Below are 19,568 nucleotides of genomic sequence, written 5' to 3'. Positions count from 1 at the left end.
GATAATGATGTTAGTGCCATGCATTAAGGCTCTGTTTGCCAGAGATATATGTGGAATATTTCTTGTTGACTGCAGTAAAAAATGTTCCTGGAGGTCGTTAAGATGTTCTGGTAAAATCACTAAGAAACTTAAACCAAACAGGGAGAAGAAGTAGAATGAAGTAAATTTTTCTGTAAACCCATGTGGATGAGATAAAAATATTAAACTACATTTTCCCCATGTGCTGATCAGATATGAGGATTGGTACCATTTTAGAACCCAAATACTAGCATATTACAAACAAAAAAAATGCAAAGGAGTAAAATGGCAAAGGGGTAAAAAACTATGTAGGTTTTATAAGCCAACATAAAATTAGCTTAAATATAACATTTGATCATTTTTATGACCACTTGTTTTCATTTTGCCTGAATATAATTAACTGCAATCACAACTAAACTCACATGGCATGACTTAAGTAAATTGGTGCGAAATGGGTTGTTTACAGGACTGAAATGAAAATAGTAAAGGAAAAAATGGAAATAGATGGGTCTTGATGCAAAAAGGGAGAACAAAATGACCAGTAACTAGAAGATAAATGTCAGAAAATATATAATCAAGCTAAACTGTATATGCATTACATGGTTGAATTACACGTTACCCTTCTGAGCAATGAAATGTGACCTTTAATGAAATGGACAAATGTTTCTAAAATACCTACAAAATTCTTAAAAATCTGTCAAACATTTAAACCTCATGTTCTTAGCTGGTTCTTTCCAAATACATCATCAAGTATTGGAATTGAATGTTTAAAGGATTTCTGACTAATTTAAAATTAAACCAAGCTGTCCTCCGTCCTGTTTCTTTCTTTTTTTGTTGTTGCAAACCCTGCTCTCCCCCTAACAATTGGCGAAGTCTTCTCTTTACACAGGGTAAATTATTCACGACTTAAATGTCAAAAGGGTCAGCAAAACCCTTCAAGAGCTGCAGCTAAAGGAAGCCGGGTGGGGTTGGGGGATTAAATGGAGCTGTTAGCATTCCTCCTGCTAACATTGTTCAAATTCCACATGGAAACTTGAAGGTGACAAGCTAGCAGTTAGCCTGCTAGCTAAGTAAAAGAGATACGAAAATAAAATATGGGCATTGCTTAAAATGAACAAATGCTGGTTAGCAACTGTTTACGCAGTCTCTGGGAAAACCAAAGTAAAGAAGGAAAAAAAGGACAAAACCAAAGAAAGAACCAAGGGAAGGATACAAGGCAGGAAGGAAGAGAAGAAAATAGAAGGAAGCAGGGTACGAAGAAAAGGGAACAAGGAAGAACGCAAGGAAAAATAAATAATAAACGAAGGACACCAAGAAGGAAAGTATTTAGGAAGGAAGGAAACTGAGACAGAGAAGGGCAAAGCGTCCTGGAGAAAATTAAAATCTAATTTCATACTTTTCTAGACTTCACAGAAACTCTCGAGTTTATGCTTGCCATTTAAAAACTATCTATGTGGTATAAAGATTAAAAATATTTTACCAGCACCGAGGACAGAAATAACACTATACTTAAATGTGAAGTGAAATTAATTTCTAAATATAAAGCGACACAGTCGTAACGATACCTAAAGCTAACAAGAGTCACAGCAAAGTCATCTTATATTTTTTAGTAATTTTTGTCACAATTACATGATGAAATTAATTTATTTCTTTTATTTTCGTCAAACCTTAGGAGAGCGCTTTAACTGTGATTGTTCTGCACTACGTTCACCATTTCGCTTTTGATGGATGGGCTGTGATTGTGATGTAGATAAACTCACCTCGAGATGTCCAGCTATCGGTTGCTATAGCGATGTTTTCTGCCTACTTCAGCATCTGAACAACTTGCAGTGTTTATATATTGTTTATGTCTTGTCTGCCACTCTGTTGCCATTCATCATTCCTACTGGAAACCAAAAATGCTGCCAAAGAAATGATTTAAGAGTAGTTGTTAGGGTATCTTACAAATTCATCAGGCGAAGTCATGCTAACTGTAACTAGCTAGCGCTCGTGAGATTAGCGGTTACATCGCTACTGGTTAGCATTTAACATGGAAACGTAGTGCAGCTATTTGTTAGCTTGCTAGCTTATTTTCAAGCAGGAGTTTCAGCTTCAAGGTATATATATATAAAAAAGACACACTGAATCCCACAGGAAAGATATCTGCTTTATAAAACAGTCATTTAAGACCACATATAGACATATAAATGGCACTGGAAGATGATGGAGAATACAGAATAAGAGTATTAAAAATGTACATTATCACTAATATCGATTAAAAACATGTTTTGAGGCCAGATAACATGGAAAATCCAATTCTACAGTGTTCTCTGGTCTCTGAGTCCACTTGGTCCTTGTTCTGGCTGATTAGAACAAAAATGAGCTGCCAGCAGAAAACATCCAACAGAAACACAGCCCAGGATAAACGCATCAAATCGCACAAGATTACAAATCACTTTGAAATGACAAAAGTGCTGAAATGTCTCTTTTGTGCCTCATTTTTCCTCTTGTATTTTTTTTGTAGTGGGCGAAGGGGGAGCCAGACTTGAGGAAGATGAGGCTTCTGATTACAGGCATCTACAGCGTTCCTTGAAGTCTGTATTACACATCACACCTGAGTAAAGACGAGGTCGTTCTGAAATATAATGGAAGCAAACTATTCCCGTAATTAGAATGTGCAGTACTGACACGGAAGGTGATCCAGAAGGATTAATAAAAAGACAGCCAGAATCAAACAAAAACGTTCTCATTCCCAATCATGAAAGCAACCTGGAAACAAAGGATCATTTTTAGATTAGCAGTTTTTTTTGTCTCCTTTGGTTAAAAGTGAAACCTTTTGGGGGAGCAACAATATAAGGAAATTACACTTTGAGAATGAAACTTTAGAAACTGTGTAAACACTGGTTTGTCGCTCATCATGGTTTGGCAGATGCACTTGGTTCTATACTTGCTAGATGTAAAAATACTGACTGCAAACTTTTAAAAATCTGACAGAGAAAGTCAAGATGACTTTACCACCTGGTTACTCCAGGTGACTGGTTCAAGTCTCACTCGTCATCTTTATCTGCTGTTTTTTTTTCCTCTTCTTTTTTGTTCTTTTCCCTGGTTGTGAATACAATCTTCCGCCTTCCTCAGTTTGTGTTCAAAGTGGGTCACAGGAAAGGATCCAGAGTGCTTTAGGACACGGCGGCACACACCTGTGCGCTGTGTTCACGTCCAGGATGAACAAGGGTAGAGCAGCTAGAATGTCACAGTTGCTGTGCTCTTGTTTTGCAAGGTCATTGTCTGAATGCTAGAGAGGATTTTCCTCTGATGTCCAGCTAAAGTCACACCCATGTGCAGCAGATCCCTGAAACAGACAGAAAAAGCAGGATGGTAAAGGCCTTTGAAGCACCTGAAGACACTTCCAAACAAAATTAAGAGCTACATTAGACGAGTCAGTTGGGAATAGAAGAAACTAACTGTGCAGTGATTTGGGCCAGCTGATCTACTGAGTTGAAGCCAGCCTGCAGGAAGCTGTCCTCATAGCGCTCCATCTTGATAGCCCTTAGCCAGTCGCCGACTGAAGAACATGGCGAGAGAGCCAAAGGTGCGCGCTGGTCCAGCAGGGGGTAGGACGGCCTGCAGGGGGGGGTGGAGAAAGCCGACAAACAAAAGAATGACTTACATTCACTGTCACCAAAACAGCGGCGAGGAGCTTCCCCGCGTCCTGCAGCAATGTTGGGCTGATGGGGAGAGGCATAATCTGGGGCGCGCTGACTGACGGCTACAAACAATGGGATTTGTCAGGGGTGGAGCGTCTTCAGCGGTATGTAACCAGCTGACAGGCGGAATGCGAAGGAAGGGAAATGGGCACAGTAAGTGGCTGACAGTTCACAGCAGGACTCTGAGGTGGCATCTCGGAGCGGGCAGTGGGAGGGTAATGGCTGTCCTGCTACTGTCAGGACTTTGAACTGACCCCAGAAAGAGACATTGGCAGCCCTTTCAATCAGGGAATACACATGCTGCTGACTTTATCTGTGTGTTACGGCGACAGTCAGTCAATCAGAAACAGATCAGTCCGCCTCTCTGTCGATGCCATTAAGATGTATGTACTGTGATGGTTTTAAACTAGCTAATTTAGAGTGTTTAGCATATGGAGAAGTTTAGTTTTATCCTATGTTTTATAAAGGTTTTGAGCAAATGTTCAACAAAAATCTACTAAATGTCTTCCAAAGTTTCTTTCTGGACTTTATTGTTACTAATTTTCAGACCAGCCGTTGTGTCTGACAACAGCAGCATGTAGGAACCAGTTTAATCCAAGAGATTAAAAAAGTAACATTTTATTTCTTTCCATTTTAGCTTGAGGTTTGTTGAGATTCACATTGTTGATGCATAAATACTTTTTTATGTCTGTCTGTGTTAAATGACTGATTTTACAAAATGTAAACAAGACAAATGGAAACTATGTTTTCGTCTGACAGTAAAGTGCCTCTATATTCAATTAAAAATAGATTCCTTGCCAAGTCATTTTTCTGTAGATACAGCAGCACTCCATCTTTTGAATTTAGGAGTTTTTTATGCCTAAGTGATTCAAAGGTCAGAGTTAAGCAGCGTAGAAAACAAAAACATCAGCAGAAACGGCAGCTAAAATCCAAAGAAAAACAAACGAAAAAGATGTGAAGATTACGACATGTCTGGAGAATAAAGTTTAAGAGAAAAATGCAATCTATGAAGAAACTAGCATCCTTCCAAAACTGCTTTTTGATCATTCGCTTCTAAATAACGTCACATTACAGAGAACCAACATAGGAAACGGCTGCTCTTTCAAGACCTGTAATTTTTGAAGCAGGTTTAATGATTTAACCCATGAAAGAGCAAGACAATTATTTTAAAGGTCACCTATGAACTCCATTTTTAAGACCTAGCATAATCTCTTTTTCATGACTAGCTTAGCTCCATTAGCAATTCAGAACCTTCTCCGTGAAAAGGACAGACTTTTATTTTGATGATCATATGTGAGCTTTTTTGAAAGGGCATTGTTACATGACCAGATGCTTTTATTTTGAGCCGTCTATTACGACACAGAATCATGCCCAAGGTACAGTAGTTCAATGCAACTCATGAAATATTAAAGCTTTATGGTGAAAGGCCAACATAATTCCTTAGCTTGATTAGTAATATTGAATCTTTATTTTTTAATGAACAGTTAAGGTTTTTTTTTTTATTTGAAAAGGCCAACATAATTCCTTTTCCATGTTTGCTTTCCTTTAGCAATGTGAAAAACTGCAATGACAAACAGAACCTTGGCATAAATTCAATGTTGATGCTGTAATGTATTGTTCTAAAACACAGGGCTGCACAATGTAAAATAAGTGTGACAAAATATGCAAACGTCATCAGTGCTTGAGTTTCCAAATTTAGTTTGTTTTCATTTAGGTGTCATGGCAGAATTTTACAGGTTCACTGCAGCATGAAAGACGCTTTGACCTCTTTGTGCATGAAACCAAACAGATTTGTGTCAAACAGAGGAGAGGTTGCTGCTTGACCATAGCTGAAGCCAAAATAGTAAGGAGAGCTTTCAGCGTAGTTTTCTCCAAACCAAGCCACAGACAAAAACAATGACTCATCATCACATCTACAAAAAAAATGTCTTGGATCACCGACCAACGGAAAAATGCAACATTTTCTAAAGCTGCGTGTTTTCACTCTTACCCTCCTGCCTCTTGAGCGACTATTTTCAGCGAGGCCGGGTTGCGGATGAGTTTGTCCAGAGCGCTGACGAGGTCTGCGAAGCGGGGACGCGCCGAGCGGTCCTTCTGCCAGCAGTCCAGCATCAGCTGGTGCAGGTGGGAGGGGCAGTCGGGCGGCGGGGGCAGCCGGTAGTCTTGCTCGATGGCATTGATTACCTGACAATGGGAGACAAACGGCTGCTGTTCAAACAAAGTGTTTCGACTAAATGATGTTTGGATCGATTCGGAGATGCAAGGAGTTTAGTGAGGGCGCAAACACGGCGTATATAATTAGCAACATGATGGCTAGAATTCAGTTTTTAATACCCAGGTAGTGACGTGAATAATTCAAACTAATTCAGAAACTGATTATTACAACTGGCTCCATGTGGCGATAAATAGATTTTATCGCTTAATCAAATTTTGGGGTTTTGAAGATTTAATTTTTTGAATATTTGGGGGGGCTTTGTCACCAGTTTATAAGCTGCTCACAGTGATGTCAGCACTCCGTGGGCCGCCATCTTGTTTGACAAGCTTCCGTTTGCTTGGACTTTTGAATTTTTTACTGTTTTAAATTACAAGAATAAAGTTGTAATATTAGGACAATAAAGTAGAAATTTTATGAGAACTTCAACACAAAAAAATTGCAAAAAAAAAAAAAAAAAAAAGTCAATAACAAATGTTGAATATCTTGTGAATTTATCCTTTGGTATAAAATTTAGAGGTAATATTTAGTAGAAGTAATAGATCAGCATCAAATTATTAGAAGTAGACTTTGTCCAAACACATTGTGAAGAAAAAACAAACATGCACACATCAGATCCTGATAACTACGTTTTTTTCTCCTCATAATTTTATGTTATTTCTTGTAAAATTGCATCTTATCTGCTAATATTTTGACTGTATTTTTGTAATTAAGCAGAAATTTTCATATACTCCATCGTTCAACCACAGAAGGGATGATTTAAATAAAAGTGCCTTTTTTGAAAAATATTTCTGTAATTTCTTTTTAAGAAAAGAAAGTAAGCAAAAAAAACCCTCCAAAATCACTTAAAATTGGAAATCGGATGTGATATAAAAAAAAAAAAAAATCTGAGATTTTACTTTCAGGCCAAATCGCCTTTTTGCTGAAACTTACATCCTGGTTACTCATGTCCCAGTACGGTCTCTCTCCAAAAGACATGACCTCCCACATAACGATGCCGTAGCTCCACACGTCTGAGGCAGAGGTAAACTTTCTGAAGGCTATCGCCTCAGGTGCTGTCCAGCGGATGGGAATCTTGCCTCCCTGCATTAAAAAAAAAAAGCAAACAATTAAGTCTAAAAATCGTCACGTACACACACCGAGACGTTCCCCGGCAAACAGAACTGTGAGTAATGAGTAAATCAGTGCTGGCTGCCGCCTCACCAGAGAGCTGGTGTAAGTCGGGTCGGAGGAGTTCTCCTGCAGGAAGCGTGACAAGCCAAAGTCGGACACCTTGCACACCAGGTTGCTGTTGATCAGGATGTTGCGGGCAGCCAAGTCTCTGTGGACGTAGCTCATCTCTGCCAGGTACTTCATGCCCGAGGCGATGCCGCGCAGCATCCCCACTAGCTGGATGGGAGTGAACTGGCTGTCGTTGAGCTGCGGGGGAGGACAGAGATGCTTTAGACGTGACGCCGTGTGGACGCGTCGGCCCGGGAGACGGCGTGACGGCGCCTGTTGTCGCACTGACCCGCAGGAAGGAGTCCAGCGCGCCGTTCTCCATGAACTCGGTGAGGATCATCACCGGGCAGCTGGCTGTTATGATGCCCTCCAGGTGGATGATGTTGGGGTGCTGGAACTGCCCCATGATGGACGCCTCGGACAGGAAGTCCCTCCTCTGCTTCTCGGTGTAGCCGCCTTTCAGGGTCTTGATCGCCACGTAGTTTTCTTTTTTCCCTGGGATTTTCAGCCGTCCTCGACACACCTCCCCGAACTCGCCTGCAGACACGTAGACGGAGCATTAGAGAGGCTGTTTTCCACATTATGAGCATCAGCGCTTTATCTAGCCAATGTAAAGCTCGCTCGCAGCAAGCGGTGTCCTTTTGCTTAAATGAGGGCCAATAATGTTGGCCACATATTTATCAGTTAATTGCTTTATTGGTGCAACTATATTGAATTTGGTCTTTAAAAAAAAGGAGCCCAGACAATGCCTATGAATCAATTTTAAAGGCTAAATTAGATAAAGACTAATAATACTCTTTTTAAAGTGGACGATCAGGCAAAAGAAAAGCCACAAACCAAATGAATTCACAGAAAGGTAACTAGGTTTACACATGTAGTAACAGTGGGAAAAGCCTGAGTGGAGCGTACCGGCGCCGATAACCTCCTCTATCTTGACAAAGGAAACATCGATTTCCTTGGCAAACTCTCGCACCGCCTCATTAGGGTCCTCATAGGTGAAGGGGTCGATGTAAACCTTGACCCCTGCGAGAGGCAGACAAACAGAGTCGTGGGAAAGGAAAGGAAAGAAATGTTCAAGAACTATGAGCAGCAAAGAGCCCATCATTAGGAACGGTTTCTCTGACGTGAACAGGTTATAAATCAGCCGAGGTCCGGCTTACCTTGGCCAATGAGGTACTGGCTGTTTTTGTCGCTCAGCTCGGGATCTTTCACTCGGCTGTGTCGGCTGCAGCGGGAAACAGAACAGCATAAATGTAACAAGATTATGGCACAAGCATAGTTTCCCAAAGAATAAATAAGTATTTAAAGTATTTAAAGACTTTTTGAAGCTATTGTTGTTGGGATTATTTCAGTAGATGCTAACGGATCAAAAGTGGAGCTAAGAACACCAAAGTTAACAGCAAAAGCTCCTTATAAAAGTTTAACTTTTCACCCTTTGTCATGTTTTCTTACAACTACAACTCACAGCATTTTACTGGGATTTTGTGTGTACAAAGAAGTGAATAATATGGGAAAAATTATGTATTTTTTTTAAATGTTTCATAAAAATAAAAATCTGAAATGTGTGGCATACATTTGTAGTCAGTATCCACAAGTTCTGCATATCTAGAGATTGAAATTTCTCCCCGTTATTCTTTGCAGAATATCACAAGACCAATTAGACCAATTAGGATATATTCCCGTCTTTGAAGAGTAAATAAAGCCCCACATTATGATGCTGCCATCGCCGTGTTTCAGGATGCTGAGTACAGGTTGACTCATCATCTATATTTTAGAGATTGGCCAGTTTAATTTTGGTTTCATCCGACCGCAGCACTTTTTCAGTCCATTAACTGTCACCACAAAAACATTTACATGAATTTCAGCGGGTCCACGAGGACACCGGTTGTCCATGACGGCTGAGCGCTTTTAAACGTGTTTGTCGTGTCACATCTGGCAGACTTCTAACGGTACGCTTTTATAGGAGATGACTATCTGCAGATTCTCCTATCTGAGATGAGGATCGCTGCAGCTCTGCTGTGGGACTTTGATGTTTGGGAGATTGTTTTATAATAAGAGCCCGCATTAAACTTCTCCACAGCTTTCCGCCTGAACTGTCTGATGTGTTCGTTCATCTTCATGACCTTGATATTTATGTAAAAAAATAAATTACCCAAAGACGGACTTCATGTTGTAAATAGGAGCTTTGAGAATGCACTGGGTTTCATTTAGGGGCATCGTTACCAGGCCTGTCACAATAAGCAATAAATCTATTAAACACTAAGAAATTAAAACAACTTCAGTAATTTCCATTTGCGTGATTTTGTGTTTTTCTCTTTTCCGTCTTTCTACCAAAAACTGGAAAAAAGTTTTACTTGCATAACTCATTGCATTAGTTGTTTTATTTATTTATTTTGGATATTTAAAATGTTTCCCAGTTCCAGTGTTAAATGTTCAGTAGAATTTAAAGTTTAGTGATCTTTGAGAAAGTGTTTTTGCATTATAATGCCACTGCATTAATTGAAAATGGGCTCAAAACAACAACAATATTGTTGTTTATTGTGATAACTTCTGGAGCGATTTGGACGACCTAATCATTACAAATTCATGTCACATCATTTTATCTGTACATATTTTTTGTATCTTTTTCCTTATATTTAACAATTACATGCCACTTTAGTTTGGTCCATCACATAAAATCTTGATGAAACAGTTTCTTATGCTGTGATAAAACACATACTCTTTAACAAGAACAGTGTAAATAAAACCACATCCCTCCAGGTAAAAAGAGCTGCGTTAAAAAAAAAAACACCTCCATCAATTACACTTTGTGTATTCTTTGATACAACAACTGGCCCCGTTTGAAAGGCCTTCGCCTGGCCTCAACAATCCTCGGAAACCTTAAAGGCACAATACAAGATGACTTGTTGTCCGAGCCGACCCCTGCGGTCCCGCTCTTTGACACAAGCGGCTCCATTAGGATTCCGGCGGCGCGGACTCATCCCTACAAGACTGTAACGAGCCTGTGGCTCCTGGATCACCACCTTCCACCGCTCCTGTCTCCCTCTCTCTCTTTCTTTCCCACTTCAAAAGCCTAAAATAGCAGTACAGCACCACCCTCAGTTTGAGGCAGATCTGGGCCTCAGTAGCTGGTTTGAGTGTGTGCATGTGTGTGTGTGAATGTGCCACAAGGTCACAGCTATTGTTCTCCTGTCCTGTGGAAACAGGGCTGGGACGCCTGCATCCTGTCTTTCCCTGCCCTCTACCTCTACCGTCATCTCTATCCCTTAACCAGATCTATGCACTTTCTCTCTTGCTCCCCCCTCCACGATGGCATCCAACACTATTTACTCAAACAATGAAGCCTCAGGAAAACGTTCTAATGAGCAGGATAGCTTTTAGCTGCGTAAGCGAAAGAAATCACAAACGCTGCTTTGTGTCTGCACCGTTTCACAGACGTCGAAAAAAGAAGAAAAAAAAGTGAGGATAGCACAGAGCAAATCTATGGTTGATAAGATACAATAGGTATAAACAAAAGAACAAAGTGGTGCCAAACTGTAAAATGGGGGTCATGGTTGTTTTAGGTTTTCGATTTCCCCAGTCCTTTTCTTTCACATTTCCTGTTGTTTTAGCAGGGAGTTTTTTTTCCCCATGCAAATTTGTCTTCTTCTCAGCCTCTTTTCCTTTCTCCCCTTGTTCTCACCGTAGGCAGAAGACGGCTAAGACGACAAAAATGACAAGCAGCAGCATCCCGACTGCGATAAGGATGCCAGGCACCAAGAACTGGGAGGCAGAGTCATATCCTGAAAGTGGGGGGGAAAAAAAGAAAGAAAAAAAGAGACATTTACTCAGAAAGTTATGGGTGCAAAAGCCAAACCACAGAGTTTACCCCGGTGTAGCAAATGGGACATTACAAGAATCTGTGTTAATAACAGGCGTGATACTAGGACACTATCTCACAGGCCATGACTGCATAGCAAACACAGTTCAGGGATTGAGAATGCTGATAAGAAATAGTTTTTTTTTTTTTAAAACTCAGTGGAAATGGAAAAAAAAGAAGTGAGAGGAATTGTTTTTTTTCTGCAAGAGCAAACAAGAACATTTTACCATCAGGCAGGGTGCGGAAGACGACTGCAGGACTGAAGCTGCCGTAGCCAGCCTGGGTGCGCGCCCGGACCTGCACTTCATACTGAGTGGCCCTGCGGAGGTCTGTCAGCACAGCCTGGTTTCTCTTCGTCTCTGTGTATGAGCACGGATTTTCACTGCGCCTCTCCTGCCAAAGAAAACCCAAGTAAGCTGGACGAGAACAAAGTATGAATATGGAGTAAAATGTGAAAAAAGAAAAAAATAGCGAGGTCAAGCCAAGAAGACTTCTAAAAAAGTAATCTGCTGGCATCTTGATACGTTTAATGAAACTGGCTTGAAGTAACCCTGGATTTTCTTACTCTTCAATGATGGCACGTTAAAATAGTCTTAACCTGGGGATGTTAAACAAGTTGAGGTTCTGATCTCAGCTGCAGTTCTGTCCAGGTTGCAAATGAACAGTTTCTGTCCTTTTTGTCACACAGGAACTCATTCATCCAGCAGTATTCTTCATTACCTGTTTAAGGTTTGGGGTTCAATTTCTATGAGGGTTTGAGGTTTGCAGGGGGCCACTGATGGAGGATTAGTAGCTGGGGAGAGCCTCAGGGTTTGGATTTAGGCCTCATGTTGTTTGCATTGTTTTCACTGGGATCAACCAATCAGAAAACACCTCCCATTGCTTCGCTGGGAATCTTTTCGCCCATTTAGTTCAGTTTCTAAAATAGCTTCAGGAAATCAGCAGATAAGAATTTTGTAGAATATTCCAATGATGATATCCAGACATTCCTAATTTCTATAATGTTCAAGTTTTCTTTAAATTTGTCTGTACAGAACTTTGGAGTAACTTCGCTTGGTTTTAATGAAACCAACAAGCTTCATTAACAATTTAAAACTTCCTGGTTATTCTTATGACCCAGCAGATCAGGGCTCAGTTCATTAAAAGAGCTGCAGAAGAGTCTAACCACGAGCGAACTAAATAAATGACTGAACCTGAATGGCCACTCGCCGGTTAAGGCAGTGTTTACCTTCTCGCAGTAGCGCAGCTGATACATCAGCACGTTGTAGTGCGGCTGATCTGGGACCGACCACTGCAGAGTCAGACTGCTCTCTGTGGAGTCACTCTTCCGAATCGCAGACACAAGCGATGGCACTGCACAGATAGCAGCAGGATTATAGATATCGACCAAAATACAGACTATTTAAACCCTTCTTTCTCTGTCTCTCTCTCTTTTTTCTTTTTTAACTTCAGTGCTTTTGTCTCTCACCTTCATGGTTGGTGGTGATATTGATGCTCTCGCCAGCAGGCTCCTTGGTGCTGAGCGGAGACACCCCGTTGAGCGCCAGGACGGTGAAGGTGTACGTCGTGTGAGGCAGCAGACCCCACACCTCCACCCTGCGACCCTGCAGGCCTTCGTGAGCCGGACGGTAGCTGACGTTGTCTCCGCAGGGGAGACAGGTTCCCCTGGGTGACCTGCATACAGAGCACCTGACGGAGTAGCTCAGGTCCTCTCTGTAGCCTCTGTCCAGAGGCTCGTTCCACTCCAGCGTGAGCGTGGTGTCGTTGATCTGGGGGATGACGCTGCGAGGAGCCGACGGAGGCTCTACAGGAGCAAAAAATGTATAGAAATGAGCAATTTTGCTAATTGGCTTTTTATTTATTGAGAGATAGGATTGACTAATTGCTGCTTCTGAAGTCGGAGTTGCATATTTACCACTCTGAGAAGAAGAAGAAAAAAAGGCCAATTTATTCCTTTTTGACAATATTTCTAATGTCATAATTGATCACTTATTTATAATCACCTTGCAAAAGCATTCATGCCTTTTAAACCTTTTCACATTTTGTCATGTCACAACCACAGACTTCAGTTCAAGTTATGGGAATTTTATGTGACAGACAAACTCAGAGTTGTGCATGACTGAAGCAGAAGGAAATATCTTAATATTAAAAATAAAAATGTGTGGTCTGCATTTGGATTCAGTCCTCTGAGTCGATACTTTGCAGAAGCAATGTTTGCTGCCATTACAGCTGCAACCATTTAGTGTAGGTTAGGTGAATGATCATGTCCTGCTGGGTTTTTCTATTTCAACAGTGAGATTTTAGGGTCTTGAAATATCGTTTTGATTTAAACATAATTTTATCTCTGACCTGTCTGCTTGGTTCTTTGGACCTTATGCTGTTTACTGATGCTGTCTAACAAACCTCTGAGGCCTTCCCAGAACAGCTGCATTTATACTGAGATTAAATCAGTCGATTGGACTCTGAAGTTAGTTGGTTGAATTATATTTTATTCGGAAACTATGCAGACCTTGTACCATTTCCTTCCGCTTCACATTTAAGCACAACTTTGTGTTGGCATGGGATATATGTAATATATACGCCTGAAATGCAGATAATTTCTGGTTGTAATGTTACAAAATGTGGAAAAGTTTAAAGCATATGAACACTTTTGGATGTCACTGTTCACCATCATATAAAAATGAAGCATTGTGACTGTTCATTTGGCTCTCAATAACAAATCTTTGCAAAACACAAGTAGTTATTCTGCATGCTGAATTGTTTTACAAAAAGGTCAAAATCATATTTAATTTTAAAGTGCCACTCAATGCCAGTGAAACAACAGGAGTGCACTCATGTCCTCTGCTCACATCTTTCTCGTGACCCACACAGGCCACTTGTTTACATTTTTTTTTGCGTTAAAAGCTGGCAACATTTTCATTCAGTCACGAAGCAGAACAATACTCTTGCAGTGACTTTGCATCACAGCGGGAGCGTGTTTTGCAGAACTCAACTGGTGCAATTAGGTTCGTCTGAGGCGCGGCGATAATGATCGCCGTCTGAAAATTGTAAGGAGATAGCTACTGCCTCAAGCCAAGCATAACTTAAACAGAGAGACCACTCAGGCTCTGTGAATCAGTATCACTTCCTGCCAAAGAGACAGAGCTTTGTCACCGAGTCTGCGGGTGATTTCAGCGCTAATAGTGCTCTTCATTAAAAACCAAAGTGGGACAACATCACACCCAATAAGGGATTGTAGGAACTTGGAATACATTCGATTGACACATTTCTTCATATTTGGCAATTGTTTTCATGAAAGACTGTAAAACAAAACTAAACATTTGTCAACCAAACAATCAGACAAGGACTAATCTGAGGATATAAACAATTAATTTTTAACTGATAATTTGAAATAATGAGGGAATAAAGATGTTCGACCAACTATGTCCAATGAGGAAAACGTAATTCTCTTCCTTTTTGCTAAATGATCAATTATCCTTGATTACCTTCAACCTTTGGTTGAATTTTTATATTCAGGTCTGATCACTGGCAGAGGTTTAGAATAAAGAAATCATTAAAATAAAACATTGTTTGAAACAGGAACTAGATTAAAAGATGTCAAATACCAAAACATCAAGCCCCGATCTAAAGAAATTCAGTAACAAAAGAGAAACTACATCATTAAATATTTACCAATCTGGGGGAAAAAAAATGTTTAAAATAATTTTTTCTAACAGTCTGGGATTGCAGTGGACCACAGTAAGAGCCATTATGCACAAATGGAGAAAACATGGAGCAGGGAGGGAAAAACCAATCTGCTGCTGATCCAGGATGAACCCAGTACGGCGCCTAAAGCTCTGGAGACTCTCTTACCTTAGTTAAGGTAAACACAATAAAGGCATCAAAGGCAGAGTCAGATGGTAAAAATCACTGCTGACCCAAAAAAAAAAAAAAAAAGAAAGAGAAAAAAACATCTTGATGATATCCAAAAAATATTCTGGAAATGACGAACAGAAGTATAAGCATCGTAAAAGGTTTACTTGTTGCCACAACCAGTAGTCGGGGTTACGGGACAGTTCCTCTTCCCCACAGGACCAGATTGGTTTGGATGGCTTTTTCTCCCGTTTGAAAACTGCAATTTGTATTTACTCAGCTTACCTTTGATAATAAAATCTGATGGTATGAAACGCTTTAGGGTAATGAAGCAAAAACAAAAGAAATCTGCAGGGGGAAGAGGAGGAAAATACTTTTCTACAGCACTGTATTTGTAATGACTGGCTAGGAATTTAGCATACAAATTAAAAAATATGTAATAAAGATTTGCAGGCAATCAAGTGAAAAAAAATAGAATATATTATAAACAGCTAAATGAAACGATAAATAAGTGAGATAAGGGCTTTTGTAATTAAATTTATCGCTGCTGGTGTAAAAATTAGTGTGTACTTATTTGGTGGGAATTTACGTCACACCTGCAGAAAACAGAGCGAGTCAAAAACGTGACACTCATTTCTCTCCCACATCCTCTTCACGGTCATCTCCACACAGTGCACCTAATTACTAAAAGTGCTTCCCATTCACACATCCGAAACCTGTCTGAATTGAAATTCCTGAATCGACATGGAGGTGTCACTTCAGACTATCAGTACCTCACTTAAGCAGAAAAACCTCAACCCCCAGCCGCCTGTCACAAAAGACATGCATCTCAAAGCCCACTGAGAAGCTTAGGGAAGGCTGGCTGAAGAAAACCAGAGAAAAGAGGGAAATAACACCAGAGGTGTCAAAAAAAAAAACAAAGTGAGGACGGGCAGGGGAAGTTAAACGGCGAGAACAAGGGAGTAGACGACGCGGTTGCTTAGCACCGACACCACAGCGGTGGATTAACGACTGATTAATGTGGACTTACTGGAGCAAGGGCTTTCTGCAGGGTCGGACTCCGCACGTAGGTATCCGGAGCGACACGCACACGTCGCCGACCCCCCGTTGGGGGCCTGGCTGTATTCTGGACAGTCTCTGCAGCGTCCCTCTGTGCCCGACTTGAACTGACCCACGGGACAGGCTGAAGATGACAGAGTGGGAGATTAAATGAGAAGAGATTATAAATTTTTCCTCCACCAACTTCAGACACGACTTTCATCATCAAAGTGCATTATGCAAAATTGTCACATTCGCCGTGTCCTCGACGGACCTCGGTCAAACTCAATTTGCCAACACATCCGTTATTTTTTTCTCCTCCCACTGTACCCACGGTGGCAGATGGTTTCAGATTGATAGACAATTGTGTAATGAGAGTCATAAATTGAAACAATCACCATAATGAGGCTGATGCTAATAGTCAATTTAGTGCAAATAACCTGTCTGTCTGTGACATCTGCCCATCACCGGCTTTACCTGGTCTGTGTTCCAATAATGACGCCACATATTTTTAGAGTCTTTGTGAGAGCAAAGAGAAAAACAACACCACCTGTGTTTACTGATTCTCATATTGTTGAGTCTGTTTTTTTTTTACGTAAATAAAAAACTATTCTGTACTCCTGAAAGTAAAACATAAAAACAGAACTGAGCCAAGTCGATTGTGTCAAAGAAACTGAACCTAAGATTAGTGGAGGTGCCAGCTCTCGCCGTTTATCCAAGTGGGCTTTTCCAACAATGAATGCGTGGAAGGAGGGATGGATGGATGTCCCTACATGTAGCATCTTACTTTTAGGAATCTATTGCATAGACAATAAGAAAAATAAGATTTCCTTTTCTGTTCTTTTCAAAACGCCGCAGAAAAACTGTGAGTTTGAACCGCGTCGGGTTCAGCGGGCTAACGGAGCTTCGGCCAGCATGTGAATGAGGCGGTCACCGTGACGCCACATGCGGTCACGGTGTTTACACTCAGAGTGGCAGCTCAAGTACAGAAGATTTAAAACAATAAACGTTCACACCAATTATAACACTGTTTCCGGTGAGAAGTGACGCGACTCCCGGGGTCGACGGGCCTCTGACTGACATTCTGCCGCAGGAACTTTCCCACATGTGAGAACAATTTTTAGCGTGTGAGAATGCAGCGACTCGGAGAGTTAACGTATTCAGTTAAAACTGTTCTAACACCAGTGTGCAGCCAAAAGGACTAGAATAAAAAATTTGTTGACTGACATTGTTTAGGAAAGACTAACTTTAGCAATGTATGTTTGTTGACTGAATGTATGTGTCAAGTTAGCAGAGAAGGTTGACTCCTTGCAAAACTTAATCAGAAGAAAATAGTTTTAAATGAAAATATGAGCACAGCAGCAAATAACAGCAGTAAATAATTATTTACTTCTTTCAAAACTAGACCTTTAGGAATTGATTTACTTGCTTCCGACGCATTTAGCTCAAATTCCCTACGACGCTGTTCCCGTTATTCATTTCTCTTCCTTCTGACATATAAACTTTTGGTGTATTGTTAAAGGTGTAGCATTAGGAAAAGGCTGAAGGCAGAAATTGTGGACTGTAGGAACGTAGCTCTAACGGTAGAGTGGGTCGTGTCACGTCGATGTTTTAGGTGGAAAAAAGCTGCATTTGATCAAATACTTGAAAAATGACACTGATTTTATACAGCCCATAAAAAAAGCATTAACAGCTGAAGCTTTTGGTGTACATCATGCCGTGTGACATGTTTAAAGTCTGAATGGTGTTTCCAGCTCAAAGTGGTGGGGGAGGGGAAAAAAGAGCAAAAGGCAGAGGTTTCATCTCATGAAAGAGGTGAACATTTTTGATTTCTGCAAGGATAAAATAGCAGAAGGATTGAAGAATCAGTTAGAGGACATAACGTTTATTGAAAAAGTGTGTGCAGCTGGTGGATTTCAACAGAGTGAGGATTTTCAATCCGGTTATTTGCACTGTGGCATGGCTACGCCAGCCTTTAGGGCCGCGTAACGGTCCGAAGAAGTCGTATAAAAACACGGTTAAAGGCTCACTCCCACGACAAAGCTTAAACATTCTGCTCAAGCTTCCTGATAACGCTAAATCATTTTGACGGCATTCCGAAGTTCTGGAGGTTGAATTGAGCCTGAATCTATACGTATTGTCCCAGGAACAGCGAAACGATTATGATTTCAAAGCTAGGTGTCAATTTCATTTTGAGAAAATGACCCGCGTATGAAGCAAATTAACTGTCCAATCTCTCCGTGGAGGCAATTTCCTTTTATGGCCTAGTGAGTGTTTTTCCCTCACAGCTTTCCTCTGTGACAGAATGCTGCAAATGGCACTTCACCAGAAACATAATGTTAGAAGTTATTCCTTTTTTTTTAATGAAATCATTATACCTCCCACAGAGATCAAGCCGAATCCTGCTTTCACAAGCATGCAGCAAGAAGCACGCTTTTCTGGAGAAAATGCGCCGCTCCTTCTTGTGCTTCTTTGTTCGTCGCGCTGCGCGTTTGTCCGCGGCGGTGGGATGTGCTAAGCGCGCACGTCGGGAGTGTTTGCGTACGAGGCATGTTAATTGGACTCATTAGACGGAGGCTGCTGCACAGCTCCTCAGAGAATTACTCTGCTTCTTCCTTCTTTTCTTGTGTGCTTTGCTTTGATGTTCTCAAACTGATACAATCTTTACCCGGAGCGCCACCTTCACGTGTCGCCTCCCCCGCCCCCGACTTCTGAGCTCCTCATGAGCTCCTTCTATTGTGAGCTGAACCCAGAGCTGCCGCAGCAGGACACCTTTGACCCTGCTCTTCCTTTTCAGAGATGAGTGAAGCTCAAGTCGACCTTTCCCACTGTCCCCACAGTGTCATGGTCGTTGCCCTGCCTCATTAGCTTCCTTCGTCTTTTACTTCCTCTCAAACATGTATGCGCCCCCCGCCCCCCGTTTTGTCTGCCAGAATATGCATGTTTGTTTTTTTGTTTTTTTTATCTGGCGTCTCACCTGCGCAGCGGGTCTGCATCTCCACCGGCTCAAATCCAGGTAGACAAGCGCAGGAAGTTGTCGGCTGCCCCACCCACTGGCCGTCTTCGCCGCAGAACAGCTTAGGGGGTCGGGGCCGGGGCCCCTGCAGGGAGGCGTGCTCCACGCACGAACCCTGCGCCTCCTGCACTAAATAACGGGGGACTGTCTCCAGGAAAGACGAGAGCATGCTGACGAGGGGAGGACACTTCTTGAAGAACACCCTGACAGAAAGCAGAGCCATGCAGGCGCCCTGAGACTGAAAGGCCAAGTAGAAGCCCCTCTTGGTTAGCGGGCCCAGCCTCAGGGTCTTCACGTTGAATTTCCGCTCCCCGCCCTTCCTCAGGAGAAAGTCTGCAGCCACTGTGTCCACCTAAGGCAGGAAGAAGGAGAAAAGATATTACGTAAGGGCCGGATTCCAGAGAACGGAGCTGAAAAACCAGCCACTGGTAACTTCGCACGTGTCAGACTGTTTAGCCGATTAAACAGACGTCGTAAATCATTCAAAAGCCCGAAGATTTTCCCAAACAGACCACAGAGATTTTAGACTGATTCATAGCCCTCCTGGCAACCGTACATGTTACAATACACTTTGAGGCCGAATCTGCAGACTTGGAAGTAATTAATCATAATTAATATGTCATCAGAAACATGGCAAAGTTTGTGGAAGGTTCAAGGAGTAAAAATACT

General features: G+C 41.5%; 1 protein-coding gene across 1 annotated transcript in view; it reads right to left on the bottom strand.

The window, feature by feature from the left end:
- Positions 1 to 2,143: 2,143 nt before the first annotated feature.
- Positions 2,144 to 19,568, bottom strand: part of ephb4a (eph receptor B4a) — a 63,053-nt gene continuing 45,628 nt past the window's right edge. The window contains exons 4-17 of the mRNA XM_007557484.2: positions 18,861 to 19,251; positions 15,876 to 16,028; positions 12,462 to 12,797; positions 12,222 to 12,346; positions 11,221 to 11,386; positions 10,817 to 10,916; positions 8,295 to 8,359; positions 8,044 to 8,157; positions 7,424 to 7,671; positions 7,117 to 7,332; positions 6,847 to 6,996; positions 5,692 to 5,885; positions 3,460 to 3,618; positions 2,144 to 3,346 (exon numbers count right to left, since the gene is read on the bottom strand). Coding sequence (XP_007557546.1) covers positions 3,238 to 3,346; positions 3,460 to 3,618; positions 5,692 to 5,885; positions 6,847 to 6,996; positions 7,117 to 7,332; positions 7,424 to 7,671; positions 8,044 to 8,157; positions 8,295 to 8,359; positions 10,817 to 10,916; positions 11,221 to 11,386; positions 12,222 to 12,346; positions 12,462 to 12,797; positions 15,876 to 16,028; positions 18,861 to 19,251 — 2,526 coding nt within the window. The 3' untranslated portion in view covers positions 2,144 to 3,237. The remainder of the gene's footprint in view (positions 3,347 to 3,459; positions 3,619 to 5,691; positions 5,886 to 6,846; positions 6,997 to 7,116; positions 7,333 to 7,423; positions 7,672 to 8,043; positions 8,158 to 8,294; positions 8,360 to 10,816; positions 10,917 to 11,220; positions 11,387 to 12,221; positions 12,347 to 12,461; positions 12,798 to 15,875; positions 16,029 to 18,860; positions 19,252 to 19,568) is intronic.

Source organism: Poecilia formosa, unplaced genomic scaffold (genome assembly GCF_000485575.1).
Source record: "Poecilia formosa unplaced genomic scaffold, Poecilia_formosa-5.1.2 Scaffold3, whole genome shotgun sequence".
NCBI lineage: Eukaryota > Metazoa > Chordata > Actinopteri > Cyprinodontiformes > Poeciliidae > Poecilia > Poecilia formosa.
The sequence above is the reverse complement of the archived record's forward strand: the minus strand, read 5'-3'. Positions and strand labels throughout refer to the sequence as shown.